Raw genomic sequence first — 26,321 nt, forward strand, 5'->3', positions numbered from 1 at the left:
CCGCCGAGACCGGACTGGGCCATCGCTGTGACCGGCTGCGCCATCACCACGCCTGCTCCATCGCCGTGACCGGCTGCGCCATCACTGCGCCATCACCGCGCCTGCTCCATCGCCGTGACCGGCTGCGCCGACTCCAGCAGCTCTTCTCCCAGTACGGAGCATCTGCCTTTGCCGCCTCAGCCGACAGGTGAGAACGGGCCCGCGTGGGCGCTTCCTCCGGCTCTTCACCAACTCCGGCAGCAGCGGGCGCCCAGTGAGGAACGGGACAAGCTGCACTTTTCATCGAGCACGTGTCCCCTGGGACCTCGGCACCGCCCAGAGCTGAGGCCAAACTTGGGGCCGGGCCCCCAGTCACCGCCGCGGGCACGAACGGGCCCTTCCCGAGGAAAGAAGAGCTTCCTTCAGACGTCTGACCGGAGGAAGATGCCGCCTTTCTGGGGCTCGGGGGGAGGGGGCGCACCTCAGAGCGAGCCACCGCGGGCTCTGGGTCCGCCCTCGCCGAAAGCGCCCGGGCCCGCGTCCAACGTGCCAGGAAGGCAAACGCCATCTTCTGGAGGCGCGCGGCCGGCGGCAAGCTCAGAGTCGGCGAACGTGCACGAGGAACGCGGCTCTCCGTGTCTGAATTACGCTCGATCGAACGCACTCGGCCTTGGAGCCTGAGCGAGTGCCAGGAGCAGAGGAGGGGGCCCAGTCCCAGCAGGGCCCAGGTTACAGCGCAGCTCCAGGCACAACGCGAGCCGCTCTCCGCGGCCGGCCGGCCCCCAGCGCCCGATGAGGAGTCAGTGGTCCAGGGGGCTCCCGGCCGCAAGACTCCCATCGAGGGCTTCGGGAAGGGGCTCCAAGCCAGCTTGGGGGTCCTGGGGGACGACGAGGGCCCGGCCAGCTTCTGAGAAGGCAGGGAAGGGGCTGCGGGCACCATTCGGTGGCTCAAGGCCCTCCGAGGGGCCCCCGGGTGCTCCCCACGGCGAGGAGGGCCATGGATCCCGGAGGGCCCGAGCCGCCCGCGTCCTGGGCTGGCACTTCAATGGTGGCGGGGGCGGCTGCTCATGCCCCGGCTTTGGGAGGCTGCTGGGACCTCTCCCCTCTGTCTGGCCAGGAGACGCACTCAGAGCCGGCTACCCTGGGCACCGCTTGATGGCTTACGGACCCCACATCTCGGGCATCTGGGAGAGAGCGGGACCGTCGTCCCTCTTCCCCCGCCACAGACTAGACCGGGAGGGGGGAATGCGTTGGGGAGGGGGGGCTTTGTTTCCAGAGCCTCGGATGAGGTGGGGGCCACCTTCCATCACGGGGCGCTGCTGGCCCCCATCAGGCCAGGACTGGCCCCTGGCCCAAGCGCTGGCCTCTCCTGGGGGGGGGGGGGAGCGCGGCTGAACAAGGGGCTCAGCTCCCCGCCAGGATGGAGGGGCAGCCCTGCCCGAGCTCAGAGAGGGCGCTCCCTCGGGGCACCTCAAGGCCACGGCCCGCGCCCCCTCTGGCAGCCCCCCTGCAGTCCCTTCCCAGCGGCCACAGAAGCTCGGTCTGGCCTGGGCGTCCCCTCCACACCGGCACGGGGGAGGGGGCGCCTGACCTCGTCTCATGGACCCCGTCTCCTGGGGGCGGGCACCTGGGACGCAGCACGCGGTGAGCCCCGCCCAGGCCCAAAGCACATGCAGGCGCCCGCTCCGGGCGCCCAAACACGGGGAAGGAGTTGGGGAAGGAGCGGCCCGCAGGGTACTTACGCAGCCGCCGGCAATGATCTCCCCTAACAGGGGGATGGAGCCGTCTTTGTGCTCGAACTTGTCCCGGATAAAGTCGTTGACCTGAAAGACAAGAGGGACCGTGAGCAGCCCCCCACAGCCCCGCCCCGCGCCCGGGGGGCCGCCTCCCGCACACTCACCGTGAGCTTGATGGCCTTCTCCGGGGCCACCCCCAACAACTGCGGCAAGAGACCTGCGGGCCAAAGAGCAAGGGGCGGTCAGGAAGGAAGCCAGCGGCCGAGCTGGCTGGGAGGGGGGCACTGGCGGGAGCCCTGGCAGCCCCTCAGCCCCAGGCCCAAGGACCCCCCAGAGAAGGCCCACAGGCCAGGGAGCGTCCAGCAAAGACCACGGCCTCCGGGCCGGCACCGGGAAGGGTGTGGCCTCCAAGGTGCCTGGGCCAACAAGCCCGGATTGGACAGTGGGAGAACCCGCGAATGGTCCGGCAGAAAGTCGGGGACGGCCGGAACCTGGCATCGGCCGCTCCGAAGGGGAGCTCCCGACCGGCCTTGGACTTTACGAAAGGGCGACGCGTGAGAGCGAGCGAGCGAGGGGGCGAGGGAGCGCATGCGCGGAGGGGCACAGGGGCCGCACAACTACAGCAAGAGGGAAGATGCTGTTCTTTTCCAAGAAGGGGCTCGGACCCGGCCCCCCCTTTCTCGGGGGCTCTTCCCTCCAGGTCCTGGATAACCAACAGCATTTAATTTTAAAAAGGGAGGGAAGCAGAAGGAAAAAGTCAGTCCCGCCTCGGAGAAAGGCCCGGCGGCCCCACCCCCGGCTGCGCTCCCTGGGCTTGGCCCCGCCCCGGGGTCCCCTCCCTTCTCCGAGGTCCCTCAGGGCCTCGTCTCCCGGCACCGTGGGTGAAGTTTCATTTGCGCGCCGCGGGTTTTAGCCCCTCTGCAGTTAATGGGCAACTACTTTGTCCCTGCCCTCCTGCCAACCCCCCCCCTCCCGCTTCCCCTCCCGAGGCCGTTCTAGGTCCCGTCGCCGGTGAGGATGAGCCCACCAAGTTCCGCGTTTCCCCCGGCACCCAGCGGTTCTCGTAACCGCAAAGTCCCGGGCTCCGAGGGAGGGATCAGGCGGGCCGGGGTCCGAGATCCGGAACGTCCGACGGGAAGCGGGCCGGCACGCGCGGACATTCGCCAAAAGTGACCCCGCAGCCGTCCCTCACCGGGGGAAAGCGCCCCGCTCGGCAGAGGAGCCCTGGAATCTGCCAGACGCAACAACCGTGCCCTGCGGCGGAGGCTCACGGAGCCTCAGGGCAAAAGCAGCCCCGCCTTTTATTAAGGGCCAGGAAGCAAGAGCGGGCGCTCCTCAGACAGGGAGCGACCGACCACTGGGGCAGCGCGGGGACACCGGACCCCAGCCTGGCCAGAGGAACCCAGGGGAACAGGTCTAAGGCCTCTCGCTTCTGGGCCCACCCAGAAAGGTCTGCGAGCCCCAAGTCCCTGTCGGGCCAGTGCCAAGAGCTCAGTCACACCAGTGGGCGGCCTTACCCCTCCCCCCCAGCCTTGGGCCCCCGTGGCCCCCAGCCACTGTCCGTAGCCAAGCTGCTCTGGGCGGCCCGCGACAGTCGGGAGGGAGGCCGGGCCGGCTCGGTTCTCCTTCCCCTTCAGGACAGGATCCCTGGCCCCTCACCGAGGCCGCACTCTCACGGGCTCCGGGCGTCCCCTGGGGAAGCCTTTGTGGCCGATGCTGACGTGGGGGGGGGAGGGGAGGGGGGGCACGGCGGGGGCGGGGGAGTGAGCGGGCGCTGAGCTGGGGGGGAGGGGGGGCGGCGGTCCTGGCGTCAACCAGCCGGGGTCAGAGGCCTTCCAGGAGATAAGAGGAGGGCAGATCAAAAGCCCTTTGAAGAGGGGGAGGGGCCTCGCCCATGAACGGCCGCCTTGTTTGCAGGGGAGCGAGCTCCCGGGCCGCGCAGGGAGAGCCGGGGGCACCAGGGGGCAGCAGTGCTCGGCCCGAGCAGGGGCCTCCCAGACACCTGGCAAGTGGCTGGGCCGCTGGACAAGGTCCTGGACGGGGAGCCCATGAGAAGAGGCTTGTGAGGCCGCGGAGAGCCCTAGAGAGCCCCACAGTCGTCAGCAGGGCAGGCCCGGAGGAGCCCCAGCTCCTGACCCTTCCCGGCCGGCCCGGACCCCTCGCTGACCAGCGGTCCCGGCCAGTCTGGTGCCAGGTCCCACGCTTGGGTAACGTCTCCCTCATGGCTGCTTCTCCTCAGACGTCTCTCTCGTGGGGTTCTCCTCCAAGGTCCCCCATGGGCCCCTTCTCTTCCCAGACTCTCTTCCCTCCCCGCTCCTGCGGTCCAGCTGCACTTAACCCTCCCCCCATAATCTCCCGTCTCCTCGGTGTCCATCATCCCCCAAGTCCCTCCCCGATTCCACCTCCCCTCTCGGTTGGAGCATTCTCCTCCCTCCTCCCACTTGTCAGCTCAGGCCGCCGCCTCCCCCACCGGAGAGGGAGCCTCCCGAGGGCAGCCTTCATCTTGGCGCGGTGCTCGGCACACAGGAGGCGCTTAATAAGTGCTTGCGTGAGACGTCGGGCCGATAGCGCCTCCCCGCCTCCTAGGGGGTGTGAAGTGCTCCCCAAACCTCGAAGAGTGAGAGGAACGCCCCCTTCTACAGAGGGCGCAAGGGCGGCCGGAGGCGGGACTTCCGCTCCAGGACCTCCGTCCCACGGGAGGCGGCCCCTCTTGCCTGGGCTGAACGCCCAGTACTGGGAGCGCCCGGGAGCCGAGGCCCCCTCTGCTATGAGGGACACAGACCCCGACGGGGAAGGGAGGTGCACTGGGCGCTCCCGTGGGGGAGGGGTGCTCCCGTGGGGGAGGGGCGCGCGGTCACTGACCTCTGTAGAGCCCGAAGAAGCCCTCGTAGCGCAGCACCTTCTTGAAGCAGTCGAAGCTGTTCTTGTACATCAGCTCCCCCACCAGGGAGCCCGTGGAGCGCTGGTTCTGCATCCGCGTCTTCACCAGGTCGATCGGGTAGACGGCCGTGGCCCCCACCGCTGCAACGGGGCAGAGGTGAAGGCGCGCCGAGGGGGCGGGGGCGGGGGACGTCTACGCCGGCCGGCTCCGCCCCGGCACACCCCTGGCCCGACCCCGGTGCCCGGCCCCCCCACGCGGGGCTTTACCTCCCAGACACAGCCAAGGAAAAGGGACTGGGGGGCAAAGGGAGGGGGAGAGGGAGAGCGGGGAGCAGGACGTAAACATTCACTGAGGACTGACCTCCGGCAACGGAGCCCAGGGCAAACCTGTAAGCGGACTCTGCCACGTGGAGGACGAGCGGGCGCGGGTCTCGAGAAATCCTCTGCACAGACCGAGGCCGGAGTGCGGGAGCCAGGGCGCGGGGGAGAAGAGGAGAGCACCGATGAACCCAGGGGGGTGCCAGCCGGTGCCACGGCCATGCCCACGCCGTGCCCCGCCCGCCACCCCCTCCATCTGCTCCGTGGCCCCGCTCACAATCAATTCGACACGTGTGCATTTTTTTTTTAAACTGGATTTTAGGCAAAAAGACAATCACGTGTTCACCATTTTGAAAAACTCTGATGATAAAATGTGGAGGCCAAAGGGCTGAGGAAACTGAGCTCCAGGATGAGGTCACCCCGGTGGGCAGTGGGGGGCGCTCGCAGCCCAGAGCTCTGGCCCGGAGCTGGGAGGGCCCGAGTTCAAATCCAGCCTGCCCTGCGGGTAGCTGGGACTGGTCACGTGGCTCCCCCTCCATCTGCCTCAGCCCAGCGGGGCCCCTTCTTTCACGTGCTCGGGGCGGGTACTAAACGAATGCCCGGGGCCAGGAGGGAGCTCGAGCACCGGCCTTCCCCTCTCCGCAAGATGGGAGACAGGAGCCGGGCACCCCGAGGGCCATCTGGCCAGAAGCCCGGCCCGGGGCTTGGAAAGTGGAAGAGGAGGACTCCCTGCCGGGTGCCCGCGCTGGCCCTGCCCCCCTCCCCCCTCCCCTGCCCCCTGGGCCAGCCCAGAATGCTGAAAGAGCCGCCTCTGCAGGGCGGCCAGGTGGCTGCATCCCTGCCCGTCCCCCTCCCCCCCAGCCTGCCCTCAGGCCCGAGCCCTGGCGTGGTCCCCCTGGCGGCTCCATGCGGACCCGACTCTCCCAGCAGCCCCGGCCTCGTTGGCTTTTTGGGGCGTTTTCTATAAAGTGACACTCGACCTCGGGGGTCTGCAAATGGTGCTGGTGCAGGGCACTCCCAGCAAGGGAAGCCCTTCCCCCTTGAATGCTGATAAACAGAAGGTCCGGGAGTTAATAAAAGCTGAGAGACCGAGGGGGACGCCTTGGGCCCTGGCCTGCGCCAAGTCTGAGGAGCACGATGTCCTCGCTGCGGCAGAGCGCCGGGCCGAGGGCCGAGCCCGCGGCGGGCACAGGATCTCCCTCCGGGCCTCGGGGTACCCACCTGCTTCTGAATTTCAGTCAGTCGGCACTGCAGCTGGTCCCCCATGAGGGGGGTGATCCTCTCGATGTCGGCCGAGGTCATGCGTCTGCGGGGAAGAACGGGGACTTGGAGGGGGTCCGGAGGCTTTTCCCAAGCTCCCCTTCCATCGGCACTAAGACTGAAGGACACACGCGGAGCACCCCCCAAATCCCAGCGTACCCCCTTGGCTCATAGAGGTCAGCCAGCTGGAACAGGATGTCCACTTCCATGGGGGTGATCTGCCCGAACTTCTGGGCCGCCAGAGCAAACTCCTCTGTAAGAAGGCGAGTTGTGGGCGCAGAGTTAAGGGAGGGGCGCGTAGGGGGGAAGTAAGGGCCGTCCAACTTTCCCGCTGTGTGAATTGGTCTTGGTTGTGTGCCCCCCTTTTAAAATTCCTTTCGAAAATGCCCTCTCCTGAGTGACAGCTTTCTGGAAGGGGGAGGGGCCCTGGAAAAGGCAGCGGTGGCAGAGGCCGCTGTGCGGGGAGGGGGGGGGGCGTTGGAACTTCTGCAGACAGCCCAGGCGGCGCAAATCTCTAATGAAGGGGGGTATGTGGTGGGAAAGGGGGCTGCAACCCAGCCCAGGCACTCTGAAGCCCCCACGGGACAGAGAAGAACCTGGATCCAAGGACAGTTCCTCTCCTGCCTCAAGGGCTACTACCTGGGTGATGTGAGGACAGATTTTGGGCGGGAGGGCACTGAGGAAACCCTGGGAAAGCCTTGTTTCTTTCCTGGCATTGCCCTGGCCCCCTCCCCCATCTCTGAAGTTACTACCTGAGTGATGTGAGGAAGGGCTTTGGGGGGCGCCAAGGAAAGCCTGGGAAAGGTTTCTCTCCCTGTCTCGCACTGGCCCCCTCCCTCATCTCTGAAGTTACTACCTGAGTGATGTGAGGAAGGGCTTTGGGGGGCGCCAAGGAAAGCCTGGGAAAGGTTTCTCTCCCTGCCTCGCCCTGGCCCCCTCCCCCATCTCTGAAGTTACTACCTGAGTGATGTGAGGAAGGGCTTTGGGGGGTGCCAAGGAAAGCCTGGGAAAGGTTTCTCTCCCTGTCTCGCACTGGCCCCCTCCCCCATCTCTGAAGTTACTACCTGAGTGATGTGAGGAAGGGCTTTGGGGGGCGCCAAGGAAAGCCTGGGAAAGGTTTCTCTCCCTGTCTCGCACTGGCCCCCTCCCTCATCTCTGAAGTTACTACCTGAGTGATGTGAGGAAGGGCTTTGGGGGCGCCAAGGAAAGCCTGGGAAAGCCTCTTTTCTCTGCTAGCCTGCCCTACCACTCCCCCCATCATCCTCTCTGCTTACCCCTGGTGACCTCGACATCCTTCCTGCTGCCAGCCAGAGTCTTGTAGATCTTCCTAATGATCTCCATGTTGTTGAGGAGAGAATTAAATCCGTTGAAGTAGGAGAAGCTGACCTGGTGGGCCGTGGCGCCTCCTGCTGCCTTGATTCAGGAAAGAGAAAGGGCCCAGGGTGGGTGGGGCGCCCCACCATCTCCCTGAAGACCACTGGCATGGGGGTTCCCGCCACGGGCGCCTGCCCTGCTGGCCCGGGTCCAGGTTCAGTGGGAACGCTTCTTGCTTCTCTGACCTAACGAGTGCCCACGAAGCACTGCTGCGCCGCACGCTTGTCACGCGCGAGACCGGCCTCTGAGAACGCAGCCGACACCGGCGTTCCCCGCAGGCCCTTATGGCCGGCCACGAGCCATCAGAGGACACGGTCTGCCCATCTCACGATTTCTGGAAGCCCAATGGATAAGGCTAAAGGTAGGGAGGGTTGGGCGAGGGTCAGGGCGAGAGTTTAAGGACCGCAGAGCTTTCTGACAAAGGATGAGGGGGATACAAAACACTCCCACAGAGGGGATTTCCATTCTGGAACCTTCCCCGCTCAGTCTCTTTCCTTAGGGAAGTTCGCCCTCATGGTGGTCTTGCTTGTTAAGTGAGAGGTGGAGGGAATCTACCCCTGCAGGGGCTAAGGAAGTGGCAAGGACGGGCCCGGGCCCGGCCCATGAAACGAGCAGCAGGAGGCATCCAAGGCTGGCGCCGGGGAGTCCGGCCAGGACAGGAGGATGGAGATGAGGACCCGGGGTCGCTCTCCAGGGTGGCACAGAGAGGGTCAGAGCCCAGGCCGGCGATCAGATGCCCCAGAAAGCCCCGGCTCACCGCAACCAGGCTCTCCTCCACAAAAGGCGTCAAGACGTGGGGGCGGATGGTGACCATGATGTCCCGGAAGTCCATGGCGGTGACGCGCCCGGAACGCGCAGCATCCCGCTGCATGAAGGCCTGCTTGGCATGCTCCAACTGGATTTCCTGGAAAATGGCAAGGGAGGGTCTTCAGTGGCAGCCCCCGCCTGCCTCCGTCTCCTGGCCTGACCCTCCCAGAACGTGCCCAGGGGAGCAGGGAGAGACCCCCATCTGTCCATCACGCTCACCTCCCCCCAGCCAAGCCCACTCGCCATGTGCCAGGCTCTCCTGGCACCTGGCGGACCCTGACTAAGGCCCAGGGGACTCAGCCCCGCACCCAGTAGGCACCGAGTGTCTGACATGGCCCAGCACACAGTAGGCACTTGATAAATACTTTCCGACTGATTCGGTTGTGGGACCTGTCTGTAAAAAGGCATTTAATAAACGCTGCCTAGAACAGACCCAAGTGGGCTGTGCCATATGGGGCGCTGTGTAAGATCCGACTTCAGACGCACCCAACAGAGGGACCCGCCCCTTGCTGGGGGACCCTGGGGGCACTTGCGGCTTCCAGGGAGCCTAACGTAGCCTGGGTATGAGCGCCTCCCAGTGGGTCAGAGGGGCCCGGGTCAGCTATGCAGCAGGCGCTCGGCACCGTAATGGGCCACGGCCCGGGAGAGAGGAGTCAGCTGGGCGGGAAGCTATGGTGCCGGCGCTGGCCTTTAAGGGGGCTGCTCCTCCCAAAGGCATCAGAGGGACGTTGAGGATGGAAGCCCCTGGAGGCGCGGCGAGAGGGACCCCAGAGCCCACAGTGGGAGTGGGCGCACCTCCGAGCCTTGCTCAGGCCAAGGGAAGGGGCACCGGGCCGGCTGCCGTCCACTTTCCCAGGAGGAACAGACGCCAATGAGGCCGGGCCCGTGGGAACCACAGCACCATCCCCGGGGCTCACGGGGAAGCTCCTCCCCAAGGTTCTGAACGACAAGGCCCCATAGCCCAAGCCCTGGGAGCCGCCAGAGGAAGGAGAGGAGGGAGGTCAGCGAGAGCCGGCCGGAGTGACCCTGGGGCAGGAGCACTCAGAGCCCCAGTTCTCCTCGGCCTGGCAGGAGGGGCTATTCTCGTGATGGGCACGAGAGCCTCGGACCGCGGCACGGGGGCCTCGCCTCCTGTCAGAGGGTGGGCGGAGGAGGGCGGGCACAGGGGTTGGGCGGAGGGGGGTGGGCAGGGGGGCGGGCACCGACCAGGGAGCCTGACTCACCAGTAAGAACTGGGTGAACTCCGTGTAGGGCAGCCGCCTCTTCCGGTCTCTCCCAAAGTGCAGCTGCACAAACTCCGAGTTCCAGTTGAAGGGGATGTGTTGGTGGATGGTGGTCCGCTCAAAAACCCGTTTCACATCCTCTGGAAGAGGGGGACGGGAGGTCAGCGAGCCCCGGCCAGGCCCCAGAGCGGCTTTTTTGCCGGCGGCCGAGCCGAGAAATTCCCGCCTGGACAATAAGCTCCCAAACCCCCACAGAAAAGGGGAGAACTTCGAAACCGAGAGATTCTGGAAAGAGAAACCGCGCAGTTACCCTGGCAACCTCCCCAGGAAGCGACCCCCATCACCCAAGTAAGAGCGGCTTCCCCAGGGGGCCTGTCCGCCTGCTCTTGGGGGAGCCAGCGCCCCCCAGTCTACTCCGTTCCAGGATGTCCGGTCACTGCCCGCACCCTGGCAGCCGTCAGAAGGGGGAGGGTCCCTCAGAATGGCCGGGAGCTGTCCGAGGGCCGGAGTCAAGCCCAAAGGCGGGCCCTGCCCTCAAGGAGCTTACAGTCCGAGCAAATGTGCGCCAAGGGGGCTGGGAGAGGAGAGGAGGGGGGAGCCGGGAGGACGGAGAAGGGGGAGGGGGGAGGAGAGGAGGAGGGGGCCAGGAAGAGGGAGAAGAGGGAGGGGGGAGGAAGGAGGAGGAAAGGGAGAGAGGGGGGAAAAGGGGAGGGGAGACAAGAGGTGGCAAGGGGTGAAGGGCTTTGGCAACCCCCCCAAGGGAGGCCGGGCTGGGCCAGCCAGCACCTTGCCTCCCCACTGCCCCGTGCACTCTGCTCCCCCATCTCCTGAGACTTCTGGCGCCTCCTGGCTGTGGCAAGCCTGCTCCTGTCCCTCCTCCCCACCGCCCCTTCCCTGCCACCTTTGCCAGGACCTCCCCAGATGCTCGGCCCCCTGCTCTCTCTGGCTTGCCCGGCCCCAGTCCGTGCTCCTTCTGGCCATGACTATGGTCCTCCTAACATTCAGGAACGATCCCATCAGCCCCAGTTTCCCCAGTTTCTGTCGGGTCCCCTCTAAAACCTCCCCTCCCCCAGGAGGTTGCCCAGGACCTGCCTTTTCCTGCTGGTTGCAGGAGGGGCTTGGCCTGTGGGAGGCCCAGGGTGGTGCTCTGGAGGGGGGGCTCTCGGGTGACATCACCAGGGTCTCCATCCACAGGGGGGAGACCAGGAGATGGACAAACACCCCCCAGGAGTGGGCGAGCCCTCAAGGGCAGTAGCGAGAGACAGGAAAGCCCCGGACCCAAGCCTCCAGGCGGGTGGCCAGAAAGGGGCAACGAGGAAGACACAGGCCTGGGTGACGGGGCCGCAGTGGTCCCGAGGGACCAAGGGGAGGGCGTGGCCAGCCCCAGTCCTGGCCCCGGCCCTGATCCCGTCTGAGATGCGCCTCCCGTGGAGGGGGCGTTCCAAAGGGCTCGGCGTCCAGGGCTGGGAAAGCCCTCGAGAACCTGACCGTGGGCAAAGGCCAAATGGACAGAGCCAGGGCCCGAGGCTGGGCCGGCCGAGCACGCGGAGACCCGAGGGCCGCCGCTGAGACTCGGGGGCCGGGCTGGCGGCTCCTGGCCACGGCGCGATCCGCAGCGTCCCGGGCTGCCGGGGGCGCAGACCGGAGGGGAGACACCCGGGGGTCCCGCCGAGATGGGCTCACCCTGGCCGTGCCTCGGGACCCACTTACCGAAGGCCACCTCTCCTTCCCCAGACTTGTCGAAGAGCTGGAAGGCCACCACGAAGGTGGCGTCCGGGGCGCACAGGACGGACTCGAAGGCCGTGAACTCTTGAAAGGAGATGAGCCTGCGGGGGAGAGCAGACGGGGGGTTAGTGCCGCGGGCCCGGAGCCTGAGCGCCGCCGTGAGACATCCCGGGGGCGCCGCACGAGCTCTGCCTGAGGCCCCGAGCGCGCCCCTTCTCAGCACCCGCCCCCAACATAAAGCAAGTCTGAGAAAGCAAGGGGGCGCGTGCCCGGGACAAGGCCCCAGACTCGGGAGGTTTCCGTTCCATCGTCCTTATCGTCAGAAATTAGGATTTCACAAATAAGTCACCGATTCCTCATACGGCAAAGAAGGGAACGCGGAAGCGGACGGACAAAGGAAGAGATCCTGCCCCCCACTTTACAGGTCAGGGAGTCAAAGGAAGCGAGAGCCCCCCTCCAGGCCTACGAGCCTTCTGAACCAAATCCCGCCGGGAAAATCCAAGCCAGAGGCGGGAGCCATTGGTCCGGCCCAGGGTGGCAGGAGGAGGCGGGAACATTCAGAGCGAAGACCAGGGGCGTTCCCTCGGAGTCTGTGCCAGGGGCTCGCCCAAGACAGAGGCAGCAGGACCATCCCGAAACCCAGATTCTAGGAGAGTCTGGGACCAAAAGCAGGCCGAAGGAGGCCGCGGTGCCTGGGGGCCGCAGGAGAAAGACCCTGAAACATGTACCCAAAAAACCTCAAAGAAAACCCCAGCTTGGGAACGAGGGTCCCTTAAAGAAATGAAGCAGAAGTTTAAAAAGAGTTTAGGAAAGTTTTTATAAATGAGAAGGGCGTCAGAGGGAAAAAGTGGAAAAGAAATCAGAGCCGCGGAAGAAGGAAGGGGAAAGGGAATGGGGGGCAGGCCCGAGGGGTGCGAGAGCGCCTCCGACAAAAACCGAGTTAAAGGCAAGGACGGAGAACAAGGAAGCACAGAGAGCGCGGCCCCCAGCCAAACTACGGGACCTGTCGGAGGATCAGCAGAGAGCCAGCCCCAATCACCTGGCTCTCCCAGCGCCCCAAAGCCCAGTGGGGCAAGACTGCCGCTCCCCCACTGATGCATTGTTGGTGGAATTGTGAACACATCCAGCCATTCTGGAGAGCAATCTGGAACTATGCTCAAAAAGTTATCAAACTGTGCATCCCCTTTGATCCAGCAGTGTTTCTACTGGGCTTATACCCCAAAGAGACACTAAAGGAGGGAAAGGGACCTGTATGTGCCAAAATGTTTGTAGCAGCCCTGTTTGTAGTGGCTAGAAGCTGGAAAATGAATGGATGCCCATCAATTGGAGAATGGTTGAGTAAATTGTGGTATATGAATGTTATGGAATATTATTGCTCTGTAAGGAATGACCAGCAGGATGAATACAGAGAGGACTGGTGAGACTTACATGAACTGATGCTGAGTGAAATGAGCAGAACCAGGAGATCATTATATACCTCAACAACGATACTGTTTGAGGATGTATTCTGATGGAAGTGGACCTCTTCGATAAAGAGATGATCTAACTCAGTTTCAATTGATCAAGTATGGACAGAAGCAGCTACACCCAAAGAAAGAACATGGGGGAATGAACATAAACTGCTGGCATTTTTGTTTTTCTTCCCGGGTTATTTACCTTCTGAATTCAATTCTCCCTGTGCAACAAGAGAACTGTTCGGTTCTGCACACATGTATTGTATCTAGGCTATACTGTAACCTATTTAACATGTAAAGGACTGCTTGCCATCTGGGGGAGGGGGTGGAGGGAGTGAGGGGAAAAATCAGAACAGAAGTGAATGCAAGGGATAATGTTGTAAAAAATTACCCTGGCATGGGTTCTGTCAATATAAAGTTATTATAAAAAAAAAAAAAAAAAAGACTGCTGCTCCCCGGAAAAAAACCCCCAAACAAAAACCCCCAGAAGAGTCCAGTCAGGAGCCTGAGGATTCTGAAAAAGGAAAAGTGCCGCCCGCAGCCAAGCTCACACCCAGTGCCTAAAACAGGAACCAAAAGCTTGGAACCAAAGGCCAAAAGGGCGACAAGAACGGCTGCCCTTCGTCCGGCTCCTGACCTGTGACGGCTTATAACCCAGCAGGAGAGCGCCCGTCACCCCCGTCTGGTTCACGCAGCTGGGGGCCGAGAGCGAGCCCACAGCCGCCGAGCCCCGCGCCACGGCGCTGAAAACGGACCTTTAAGGACCAGGAGAAACAGAAAACGGGACACGTGAGTCAGCAGTGCCCGGGCCCCAGGGGGAGAAACTGCTCTCGCACCCACCGGGAGGCGACTCAGGCCCCCAGAAGTTCGGTGGTTCCGATGGTTTTAAAAGAATGGAAGGAGAGGGGAAGAAGATGGGGGGAAAGAGAGAATTAGCTGGAGGAACAAGGAAGGAAGAGCCATCGAGATGGCAAGAACACAGTACACAAACAATGAGCAAACAAGAGGGAAAGGACAGAAGGCAGGGACAGCACGGGGGCCTCAGCGTCAGCCGGACCATCGAGGGGACGCAACGCTGCCGGGCCTGAGCGGAGAGGGAGACCGGAAAGGAAAAGCCCTTCATGTTTGGGGGGATCCTCGGCGTGCCCCGTGGCACTGGCCCCCAGGGGCGTCTGGCCCGGGCCGCTGGCAGACTGCCCGCCTGGAGCTCAGTCTCAGGCAGCCGCCGTGAAGCCAGAGAGTTGGGCCAACCCAAGGGGTTCCTGTCCCGCCCCCCGGGAAGAGGCAGCCAGGAGGGCTCTGGATGAAGCTCCGCCCCGTAGCTCTGTGGGCCCAGCTTTGCTCCAGCACCAATCTGGGTCACGATCCAGGGCCGTCCTACAGAACTGTTGGCAACCCCGGGTCAGTGTGGTTGGGTTTCTTGGTGAGGCCGCTTTGTATCTTGGAGATCAAAACCCATAAGCCTGCGAAGGGCTCCGTGGGTTCCCCAGCCTGCTTGCGGCACCCCCACCCCCATCACCTTAGGGGCTTTCCTCGGCTTGGTTCCAACTGGAAAACTCCAGCCGGGGGTCACTTCTCGAAACTGAAAACAATGATTTTTAAAAAGGAACCGGCCCCCAAGTTTCCAAGAACCCGACGTCCGAATGTGAGCGCAGTGCCCAGGAACCTGAGAAGCCAGGGGAGAAGAGGGGGCCAGAAGGAGGAGGCCCCCTCATCCCGAAGGGAAAGGGGCAACAAGGCCCCCCCAGCCGCTGGGCCGGCAACGACTATAAGGATAAAGGGAGAGTCTGAGAAGGGGGGGACCTAGAGGCACAATTTGCCCCCCGAGCACCGGACCCCATTAGCACAATGACAACGAGATGGGAAGAGAAAGGGGACTCCCAAGGCCCCGCCCCCCGCTCCCAAGGGCCCGCCAATGAGGGACAGGCACAGCTTTTCCGGGGCACTTTTGGCCGTGGGCCCCGTCATCCGCAGGGCGGCTTTGGAGAGTTTGAGACAGTTACAGCCTCTGAAATGCCGGGATCTCCTTCTTGTCCGATTCTTCCACTTCTCAGCCTGAAGCCGGCTGGGGGAGGTCGAGGGGTCCGATTCACTGCCTGCTTTGGTTTTAATCAAAGCTTCATTAATAACGAAACCCAAACGAGGCCGGCTCCTCCACCAGGCAGGGTCAAGGCTCCCCCGGGTCCGAGACTCCCTCCAGCTCCCCGTCCCACAAGCCCCGGCGGGAGGAGGGGCCGCGTCGGCTCGCTCCCCTCCCAGAGTGCCGAGGCCGGGCGCCCCCAACGCCAGCTCGCCTGCCCGGCAGCTGAATTCAAATTAACCCCGTTTTTCCATGTTAATTAAACCCGCTATTTTCTTCTCCGTGTAGCGGCTCCTCAAAGAGCACAGTCCACAAAGGCCTCCCCCCAGAGCGGCCCCGCAGCGGCCATGTCTTCATTTACTCCTATTATGGCCACACAATGCAGGCCCCCAGCGGCAATTTTTCAGTCAATTACACGGGCCTGCGGCCGCTCTTTATGCTCCAGGACACCCATAATGTCAGCCGGGGGCGGCTGGGGGAGGGGGAGGCGGAGAACCATCGCCCTGGCAACGCATTTTCTCCGGCTCAGCCTGAACCCCGGCAGGACTTCACATGGGGGCATCAGTGGCCCAGCCCAGCAAGATGCTTCTCCCCCCTCTCCCCCCCAGACTCCACTGAGTCCTACCAGTTCTGAATTTTAGGCAATGACTACAGACCCACATCCCGGCCGGCCCCAACTATCTGCCTGCCCCCACGGCTGCGGCCCCCCGGGCAGCACCCCGTTATCCGAATCCCCCCTCTGTGCTCGTCGCCTCTCGGCCTGGGCCGGGGCCCAGATTCCCAAAGGCTCCACTGAGAAGAGAAAGGGCTTCCCTGGATCATGGCTGCCCGAGAAGAGCCCAAGACGGCTTCCCCTAACAGTGCCCCCGTCCGAGCCCAGCCACGGCCCCCCAGGTGACCCCAGAACCCCCGCCCACAACCGAGGAGGCGGCCCAGGTCATGGGTCACGGGTCAGGGAAGACCAAGTCCGGCCAAACCAGGGCAGGCTCAGGGCAGGGTCTCGTGAGCGGTGACGGAGCTGTCCCGCTGACACGTGTCCAAAAGGCCAGCATGGGGGGGTCTGGGGAGGAGACACCCGAGCCCCCCGCAACCCCACAAAGGAGAGGCCGGGATCTGCCCCTGCAGCGGGGGAGCCTGGGGAGACCTGCCGGCGCCCCGAGGGCCATTCCTAAGTGACCCAACAGCTGAGGAAAGCCTAAGGATGGGTCTCCTGCAGAACAGCTCACTAGTCAGAGGGGGAACTCCATGCAAGGGGACAACAGCTTTTCCCAGCCCCTCCAAACGGGCGCTTCTCCGAGAGCGTTTCCCAGGGAAACAAGAGTCGACATACCCGTCCTTGGTCTGGTCCACCACGCTTCCCAGGAGCTCCACGGTCTCGGGGTTGGGCTGACAATCGCCAAAAATGTTCAGGTACCGGTTGACAAAGTCATTTGGAGACATGAAAAACTCGCCATCTTTTTCAACACTTGCATACTGTTAACAACAAAAAAGTTACTTTATATGTTTGATTTGACCTCAAAAAGAAAGAGGCATCTGTAGCAGGATGGACAAGAGACAACCCTAAGGGTTCCGGTCCCAGAGGAAGTCTCCCTGAGCCCACAATCAGCAGGCCCTTCCCATGCCCGGCAAGCCCAGGGCGAGTCAGGATCTAAAGCAAATAGAAAAAAAATTAGGAAATTCAGATGGAGAATAATGCTGCCTCCACACCTGACAAAGATGGGCAGCAAAGGAGGAAGGGAAAGGCATGAGGGCCACTGCGTGCTACCAGAGCCCCATTGCGTGCTACCAGAGCCCCACTGCGTGCTATGAGAGCCCCACTGCGTGCTTCCAGAGCCCCACTGTGTGCTACCAGAGCCCCACTGCGTGCTACCAGAGCCCCACTGCATGCTACCAGAGCCCCACTGCGTGCTACCAGAGCCCCACTGTGTGCTACGAGAGCCCCACTGCGTGCTACGAGAGCCCCACTGCGTGCTACCAGAGCCCCACTGCGTGCTACCAGAGCCCCACTGCATGCTACCAGAGCCCCACTGCGTGCTACCAGAGCCCCACTGTGTGCTACGAGAGCCCCACTGCGTGCTACGAGAGCCCCACTGCGTGCTACCAGAGCCCCACTGCGTGCTACCAGAGCCCCATTGCGTGCGACCAGAGCCCCACTGCGTGCTACGAGAGCCCCACTGCGTGCTTCCAGAGCCCCACTGCGTGCTACCAGAGCCCCACTGCGTGCTACCAGAGCCCCACTGCATGCTACGAAAGCGCCCACTGCGTGCTACGAGAGCGCCCACTGCGTGCTATGAGAGCCCCACTGCATGCTACGAAAGCGCCCACTGCGTGCTACGAGAGCGCCCACTGCGTGCTACCAGAGCCCCACTGCGTGCTACCAGAGCCCCACTGCATGCTACGAAAGCGCCCACTGCGTGCTACGAGAGCGCCCACTGCGTGCTATGAGAGCCCCACTGCGTGCTTCCAGAGCCCCACTGCGTGCTTCCAGAGCCCCACTGCGTGCTACCAGAGCCCCACTGCGTGCTATGAGAGCCCCACTGCGTGCTACCAGAGCCCCACTGTGCACCACAGAGACTTTACGGGAAGGCTCTGCCATGCAAGTCCCACTGGGCCACCTCCTGATTCCGAGGCGCTTGGACAGTAGAGTTCATTTGGCTGGTTTCCTCTAGCGCCCCCCCCCCATCTGCCCCAGGCTTTCCACACCACTGCCAGCAGACCCAGACAAGCACCTCCTGCGCCCGAGGGCTGCCCCATGGCCTCCTGGATCTCCAGGCTGGTTCTTGGTTAAGCTGTTGGCCCTTCTTCACCTCCCTGAGAAGGACTGTGGCTTTTTGGGCCCCGGGAGGACCAGAGGAACCATTACATTGGGGTCCCAACATGTCCGGGCCGACCAGCGCCGGCTCGGGGGGCTCGGCCACAAACAGTCCCCGTGAACACCCAGGGGCTGCCTCTGAGCCTCCACGTTCCTGCTCGGCCCTTTCTCCGATGAGGGTGCGGGTGGTCCTGGGCCAGGGTCTCGGGGGCACAGGTTAGTGCTAGAGTTCTCCAGAAAACCTCTTCCGGGGCTGTGCCCGCTGCCGGAATGCTCGGCCCCCAGGCTCCGGCCCCCTCTCCCGCAGGCGATCTGCACAATCTTCCCAAGGCAGCCCGATGGGAGCGACTCGTCCCCTGGCACGGGGCCGGCCTCCGGGTGTCCCGCACACGGCTCTGGGACCAGCAGATGGGTGGGCGGCGGCCTCGGGGCCTCCCACTGTGGAGCCGCCTCGGCTGGGACACAGGATACACAGGCCCAGGGACACACAGGCCCAGGACATACAGGCCCAGGACATGCAGGCCCAGGACATGCAGGCCCAGGACATGCAGGCCCAGGACATGCAGGCCCAGGACATACAGGCCAGGACATGCAGCCCAGGACATGCAGGCCCAGGACACACAGGCCCAGGACACAGGCCCAGGACATACAGGCCAGGACACAGGACACGCAGGCCCAGGACATGCAGGCCCAGGACATACAGGCCCAGGACACAGGACGCGCAGGCCCAGGGACACGCAGGCCCAAGACATACAGGCCCAGGACATACAGGCCCAGGACATACAGGCCCAGGACACGCAGGCCCAGGACACGCAGGCCCAAGACATACAGGCCCAGGGACACACAGGCCCAGGACATACAGGCCCAGGACATACAGGCCCAGGACACGCAGGCCCAGGACACGCAGGCCCAAGACATACAGGCCCAGGGACACACAGGCCCAGGACATACAGGCCCAGGACATACAGGCCCAGGACACGCAGACCCAGGGACACACAGGCCCAGGACATACAGGCCCAGGACACAGGACGCGCAGGCCCAGGACATGCAGGCCCAGGACATGCAGGCCCAGGACATGCAGGCCCAGGACATACAGGCCCAGGACATGCAGGCCCAGGACATGCAGGCCCAGGACATACAGGCCCAGGACATGCAGGCCCAGGACATACAGGCCCAGGACACGCAGACCCAGGGACACGCAGGCCCAGACATACAGGCCCAGGACACAGGACGCGCAGGCCCAGGGACACGCAGGCCCAGGACATGCAGACCTAGGACATACAGGCCCAGGGACACGCAGGCCCAGGACATGCAGACCTAGGACATACAGGCCCAGGGACACGCAGGCCCAGGACATACAGGCCCAGGACATACAGACCCAGGGACACACAGGCCCAGGACATACAGGCCCAGGACATACAGGCCCAGGACACGCAGACCAGGGACACACAGGCCCAGGACATACAGGCCCAGGACACAGGACGCGCAGGCCCAGGGACACGCAGGCCCAGGACATACAGGCCCAGGACACGCAGACCCAGGGACACGCAGGCCCAGGACATACAGGCCCAGGACATACAGGCCCAGGACATACAGGCCCAGGACATACAGGCCAGGACACGCAGACCCAGGACATACAGGCCCAGGACATACAGGCCCAGGACATACAGGCCCAGGACATGCAGACCTAGGACATACAGGCCCAGGGACACGCAGGCCCAGGACATACAGGCCCAGGACATACAGGCCCAGGACATACAGGCCCAGGACATGCAGGCCCAGGACATACAGGCCCAGGACACGCAGACCCAGGGACACGCAGGCCCAGGACATACAGGCCCAGGACACGCAGACCCAGGACACACAGGCCCAGGACATACAGGCCCAGGACACAGGACGCGCAGGCCCAGGGACACGCAGGCCCAGGACATGCAGGCCCAGGACATGCAGGCCCAGGACATACAGGCCCAGGACACGCAGACCCAGGACATACAGCCCAGGACATACAGGCCCAGGACATGCAGGCCCAGGACATACAGGCCCAGGACACGCAGGCCCAGGACATACAGGCCAGGACACAGGACACACAGGCCAGGACACAGGACGCGCAGGCCAGGGACACGCAGGCCCAGGACATGCAGGCCCAGGACATGCAGGCCCAGGACATACAGGCCCAGGACACGCAGACCCAGGGACACGCAGGCCCAGGACATACAGGCCCAGGACATGCAGGCCCAGGACATACAGGCCCAGGACACGCAGACCCAGGGACACGCAGGCCCAGGACATACAGGCCCAGGACACAGGACGCGCAGGCCCAGGGACACGCAGGCCCAGGACATGCAGACCTAGGACATACAGGCCCAGGGACACGCAGGCCCAGGACATGCAGACCTAGGACATACAGGCCCAGGGACACGCAGGCCCAGGACACGCAGGCCCAAGACATACAGGCCCAGGGACACACAGGCCCAGGACATACAGGCCCAGGACATACAGGCCCAGGACACGCAGACCCAGGGACACACAGGCCCAGGACATACAGGCCCAGGACACAGGACGCGCAGGCCCAGGGACACGCAGGCCCAGGACATACAGGCCCAGGACACGCAGACCCAGGGACACGCAGGCCCAGGACATACAGGCCCAGGACATACAGGCCCAGGACATACAGGCCCAGGACATACAGGCCCAGGACACGCAGACCCAGGACATACAGGCCCAGGGACATACAGGCCCAGGACACACAGGCCCAGGACATGCAGACCTAGGACATACAGGCCCAGGGACACGCAGGCCCAGGACATACAGGCCCAGGACATACAGGCCCAGGACATACAGGCCCAGGACATACAGGCCCAGGACATACAGGCCCAGGGACACGCAGACCCAGGGACATACAGGCCCAGGACACACAGGCCCAGGACACGCAGACCCAGGACATACAGGCCCAGGGACATACAGGCCCAGGACACACAGGCCCAGGACACGCAGACCCAGGACATACAGGCCCAGGACATACAGGCCCAGGACATACAGGCCCAGGACACGCAGACACAGGACACGCAGACACAGGATACACAGGCCCAGGACATACAGGCCCAGGACATGCAGGCCCAGGACACGCAGGCCCAGGACACGCAGACACAGGACATGCAGACACAGGATACACAGGCCCAGGGACACACAGGCCCAGGACATACAGGCCCAGGACACAGGACACGCAAGCCCAGGGACACGCAGGCCCAGGACACACAGGTCCAGGACATACAGGCCTAGGACGCTGGCCCTCCTGCCTCTTTTCTGACTCAACCCGCCCCCAAACCCCCAGGTCTGCGCCTCTCCTCCGACAGCAGGAACGAGGGGCTCCCCACGGTCCCCTCAGAAGCCTCTCGTTCGTCAGTGCCCCCCCAACAAGGAATCCCAGAGTGGGGCACGATGCTCCAGATGGGGGCAGACCTGGGCAGGGAAGGCTCTCAAGAACAGCTCCTCGCCTTCCCGACTCTTCTGAGCAGCGCCATTGTCTCCCATGAGACGCCTGGAGCCGACAGAGCTGGTTCTCGGACTAGACGCCCACCTCGGAGGCGCCTCGCCACCTGGACTGACTGTCCCCTCAGCTCCTGACCTCATCCTGGGGTCCCTCACACACCATGACCCCCCAGTGTCCCAGTCACACACAGAGAGGGCCGGGCGTTCTGGCCATGCCCCTGAAACGCCTTCCTCCGGCCAGCCCCTGTGCCCGTGGGCTTCCCTCTCTGGCCGCTCCTCTCTCCCTCCTCTCTCAGCTGCTCACCCGAGCTTAGAATTGTTCTCCTGGTACCACTGTGACCTAGCAACCGCCACAGGCCCCTTCGCTCCCGGCTCTATCGCCGCCCTCGCTTCTGACCGGCCGGAGACGAGCACAGTCAGAGGGAGCCCCGCCACAGCGAGGCAGCCTGGGCTCTCCCGCTCCCCACGGCCCACCTGCCCCACAGCCCTCCGGGAGCCCCCACGGCCCCGGGCAAGACCTGTCGGACGCGGCAGCGAAAAGCAAGCTGGGGGCCAGAGCCCTGCCTCCTTCCCCCTCCACCCTGCCCTCGCCCCTTCACACGCCCGAGGGGCCCCACTGCATCCTGCCTCTCCAGACGCCCTCCCTAGTCCACAATCTCCCCACTTCCTCCTGAGACATCCCCACATCTCCCCCAATCTTACAGCGCTCTCACGATCCGATGGCTTCCGCTAGCACCAATATATTTCCTCCTCCCTACATTCGATGCCTTCACTGCATCCCGGTTTCTGCCTTTTCTCCATCTTCACCCACTGCTGAGGACCCCACCCCTCCTTCCTCCTCAGGGGCCCTCATCGGCCAGTCCAGGCAGATCAGACCGACCCGTCCCATAAAGGGCTCCTCCCGCTGGGGCCCTGGGGCCTCACTGTGCTTGGGCAACTCGCAGACACACGACGCGGGGAAGAACGCCGCCGTCAAAAACCCGGGCTTCCGTTCCAGAGAAGTTTGGAACTTCCTGCCTCTCTGCTGCCCACTTTCAGGCTTTGGAAAAGTTGCCCACAAGAGGTCTTCTTCTGAGTCTCGGGGAGCCTTCGGTGGCTCTGGGAAAGGACGCCTGTGAGAGTCTTTCTCTGAGTCTCGGACCCTTCGGTGGCTCTGGGAAAGGACGCCCGTGAGAGTCTTTCTCCGAGTCTCGGGGCCTTCGGTGGCTCTGGGAAAGGACGCCCGTGAGAGTCTTTCTCCGAGTCTCGGGGCCTTCGGTGGCTCTGGGAAAGGACGCCTGTGAGAGTCTTTCTCCGAGTCTCGGGGAGCCTTCAGTGGCTCTGGGAAAGGACGCCCGTGAGAGTCTTTCTCTGAGTCTCGGGGCCTTCGGTGGCTCTGGGAAAGGACGCCTGTGAGAGTCTTTCTCTGAGTCTCGGAGCCTTCGGTGGCTTTGGGAAAGGACGCCCGTGAGAGTCTTTCTCCAAGTCTCAGGGAGCCTTCGGTGGCTCTGGGAAAGGACGCCCATGAGTCTTTCTCTGAGTCTCAGGGCCTTCGGTGGCTCTGGGAAAGGACGCCCGTGAGAGTCTTTCTCTGAGTCTCGGGGCCTTCGGTGGCTCTGGGAAAGGACGCCCATGAGTCTTTCTCCGAGTCTCAGGGAGCCTTCGGTGGCTCTGGGAAAGGACGCCCGTGAGAGTCTTTCTCTGAGTCTCGGAGCCTTCGGTGGCTCTGGGAAAGGACGCCCGTGAGAGTCTTTCTCTGAGTCTCGGAGCCCTCGGTGGCTCTGGGAAAGGACGCCCGTGAGAGTCTTTCTCTGAGTCTCGGGGACCCTTCGGTGGCTCTGGGAAAGGACGCCCGTGAGAGTCTTTCTCTGAGTCTCGGGGACCCTTCGGTGGCTCTGGGAAAGGACGCCCGTAAGAGTCTCCCTCTCAGTCTCGGAGCCCTCCGTGGCTCCCTGTAACAAGCTACGCGCTGGGTAACCGTTTAGCCAGTAGCTGGAGGACGGCACCGGCTGTTCCAGGGGTTAACAGAGGCCTGCTGTGGAATCGTGGTAGAATCTCTCCAGGAGCCAGTGTCGTGTCTAGCTCTGGCAAGTGTCGTCTCCCCAGGTGAACTGCTCTGGCACTCGATCCACAAATTAACGTGGGTGACGCTGCTCCTTTCGTTATCGGCCACAGACTCTAACTCTCTCCGACTGTGCAAACTCGTGGGCACTTTCTCGCGACTCTGAATGGGGACGCTCCTAATCCCATTTCCCCTCGACTCTGCAGCTGCTGCTCCTTTCCAGAAGGGACTGCCCCCCACTGTTTCTCTGCCGAGTCTCGGCACCATTTCATTGAGAGCAAGCAGTAATCGTGTTGTTTTGCCTTTAACAAAACTTGGAGCCTTTTTCTGTCCCGAGGTTAACAAGAACGTCCTCAGAACCGTGAAGCACCGGGGGGAAGAGCCCTCGCCGCCCTTCTCCTGGCCCGAGCGGGGGAGCTTCTACACTCCCTGCAGCAACCCCTGGTTTCTGGACCTAAGACCCTGAAGACGGGCCACCCTTCTGGGTCTGGGCCGGGCAGGCTCTTCGGGCCAGAGGGGGCCGTGATCTTGTCGTTAGGAGAAGTCACCGGTGGCAGGAGACTTCTTCCCGCCCCCCTTTCCCCACCGTGGTTGGGACCACGTGGGGCCGCTCCCAGAGTGAGTTTCTGCCGTGTCCTCCTCCCCGCCTTGGCGCGGCCACTGCCCAGGTGCCAGGGCATCGTTCCGTGGCCGGCTCCGGGTGGGATTTCACGGCACCAAGTCAGGAAAGTCAGCGGGCACTTCCCTCCAGGCGATTTTCCCCTGCACACACGGTCAGAGGCCTCGGTGGGCTTTTTGTGTGCTTCTGGCTGGCAGCCCGGAAGCCTGAGCACCGGACGATTCTGGGGATGTCACCCACGGGAGTCTGGACCCAGTCGGGTCTGAGCAGTCGGGTCCCATGCACAAGGGAGCACCCGGGCCCACACCCAAGGGAGCACCCAGGCCCACACCCAAGGGAGCACCCAGGCCCACACACAAGGGAGCACTCACAGGCAAGGGAGCACCCGGGCCCACACTCGAGGGAGCACCCAGGCCCACACGCAAGGGAGCACCCAGGCCCACACGCAAGGGAGCACTCATGGGCAAGGGAGCACCCAGGCCCACGCGCAAGGGAGCACCCAGGCCCACACCCAAGGGAGCACCCAGGCCCACACCCAAGGGAGCAGGACCACACCCAAGGGAGCACCCAGGCCCACACTCGAGGGAGCACCCGGGCCCACGCACAAGGGAGCACCCGGGCCCACGCACAAGGGAGCACCCAGGCCCACACCCAAGGGAGCACCCAGGCCCACACCCAAGGGAGCACCCAGGCCCACACGCAAGGGAGCAGGACCACACACAAGGGAGCACTCACGGGCAAGGGAGCACCCGGGCCCACACTCGAGAGAGCACCCGGGCCCACGCGCAAGGGAGCAGGACCACACGCAAGGGAGCACTCACGGGCAAGGGAGCACCCGGGCCCACACTCGAGGGAGCACCCAGGCCCACATGCAAGGGAGCACCCATGGGCAAGGGAGCACCCAGGCCCACGCGCAAGGGAGCACCCGGGCCCACACGCAAGGGAGCACCCATGGGCAAGGGAGCACCCGGCCCACGCGCAAGGGAGCACTCACGGGCAAGGGAGCACCCGGGCCCACACACAAGGGAGCACTCACGGGCAAGGGAGCACCCGGGCCCACACGCAAGGGAGCGGGCAGATTCCTCCGTACTGACCTTTAAAAAGATTGTTCTCAGCTCGGCCGGATCCGCCCTCTTGGTTAAAGTCACCTGTAAAACAGATATTTGTAATGTTAAAATAAATCTGATACATGGAGGGCAGACAGGAGAAAAACATGGGTTGAAATCAAGAGATGGACCTGCAGGCAACGTAACCTGATCCTTGCAGGAGAAGCCAAGGCAGGGCGTTTTCAGACTTTGTGGTCTGAGGACGCCACCTTTTGCCCCCCACTCTAACACCTGAGGCTCTCCAAGAGCTGCCCATATTCCACACACCACTTGTTAGGGAAGGCCCAGCTCTGGGGCGCAGTCGGGGGCTATCCCAGGCTCCTGGAAAGCGCAAGGCCGGGAGCCTCGGGGCTAAGGAGGGGTCACAAGGCCAGCTAAGGTCTCGGGCAGGACCCCGGAAACGGCCACTGCAAAGGCCGGAATCCCCTGGCAGGCACAGGCCCGGGGGCTACAGCATCAGAAGACTCGGCCCACAGTTCCCGAGAGATCTGCTCTATGGGGGAGGAAGCCCCCAGAAAGGGCCATCAGGGACCTTCCGGCCGGACCCTCGGCGGGCCCAGAACAAGGGCTTCCCTAAGGGAGCGGATCCCGGAGTGCGCACCGTCCTCTCCCCGCGCTGCATCTGCTAACCAGGGGAGCCTCCTGGCACACAGCATTTCCACTTGTCTCAATAACTCTGGCGGCGGGGGACGGCTCCATTTTACAGGTGAAGAAACTGAGGCACAGTGAAATCCAAGGGCAGAGGGCACCGACTGCGAGTTCCCTGATCCTCGGAACAGCCCCTGACCTCGCACTAGCCACGGAGCTGCTTCAAGGTCAAAGACGATAAAGTCATATAGAAACCTGACACTCGGGTTCGAGTTTTAGATGTGACAGACAGGGGGCGGTGGTCAAAAAAATCTGACCTTTTTTTTTTGGGTGGGGGGAGAAATCCCAGTAAGAAAATTTCTTCCCGCGAATGTAAACTATCTGCATTTTTGTTTTTCTTCCCGGGTTATTTCTACCTTCTGAATCCAATTCTCCCTGTGCAACAAGAGAACTGTTCAGTTCCGCACAGATATATTGTATCCAGGATATACTGTAACCCATTTAACATGTAAAGGACTGCTTGCCATCTGGGGGAGGGGGTGGAGGGAGGGAGGGGAAAAAAATTGGAACAGAAGTGAGTGCAAGGGATAATGCTGTAAAAAATTACCCTGGCATGGATTCTGTCAATATAAAGTAATTATTAAATAAAAATTAAAAAAAAAAAGTTAAATTTCAAAAAAAAAAAAAAAAAAAAAGAAAGAAAATTTCTTCCCAAAGACAATCCCAGCCTTGGGGAGCCGCCGGGGCAGCCTGGGGGGACAAGAGCCAGAGGGGTTTTGTTTCTTTGCTGAGGCAATTGGGGCTCAGTGACTTCACAGGGTCACACAGGG

At 63.2% G+C, this 26,321-nt stretch overlaps 1 protein-coding gene across 1 annotated transcript in view; it reads right to left on the reverse strand.

The window, feature by feature from the left end:
- Positions 1–26,321, reverse strand: part of SLC25A13 (solute carrier family 25 member 13) — a 36,162-nt gene that overhangs the window by 4,480 nt on the left and 5,361 nt on the right. Inside the window, exons 2-13 of the mRNA XM_052000504.1 lie at positions 24,892–24,945; positions 16,167–16,309; positions 11,288–11,403; positions 9,578–9,717; positions 8,305–8,451; positions 7,448–7,586; positions 6,333–6,426; positions 6,135–6,219; positions 4,957–5,038; positions 4,578–4,736; positions 1,880–1,932; positions 1,722–1,802 (exon numbers count right to left, since the gene is read on the reverse strand). Coding sequence (XP_051856464.1) covers positions 1,722–1,802; positions 1,880–1,932; positions 4,578–4,736; positions 4,957–5,038; positions 6,135–6,219; positions 6,333–6,426; positions 7,448–7,586; positions 8,305–8,451; positions 9,578–9,717; positions 11,288–11,403; positions 16,167–16,309; positions 24,892–24,945 — 1,293 coding nt within the window. The remainder of the gene's footprint in view (positions 1–1,721; positions 1,803–1,879; positions 1,933–4,577; positions 4,737–4,956; positions 5,039–6,134; positions 6,220–6,332; positions 6,427–7,447; positions 7,587–8,304; positions 8,452–9,577; positions 9,718–11,287; positions 11,404–16,166; positions 16,310–24,891; positions 24,946–26,321) is intronic.

The sequence above is a fragment of the Antechinus flavipes genome, chromosome 5 (genome assembly GCF_016432865.1).
Source record: "Antechinus flavipes isolate AdamAnt ecotype Samford, QLD, Australia chromosome 5, AdamAnt_v2, whole genome shotgun sequence".
NCBI classification, from domain to species: domain Eukaryota; kingdom Metazoa; phylum Chordata; class Mammalia; order Dasyuromorphia; family Dasyuridae; genus Antechinus; species Antechinus flavipes.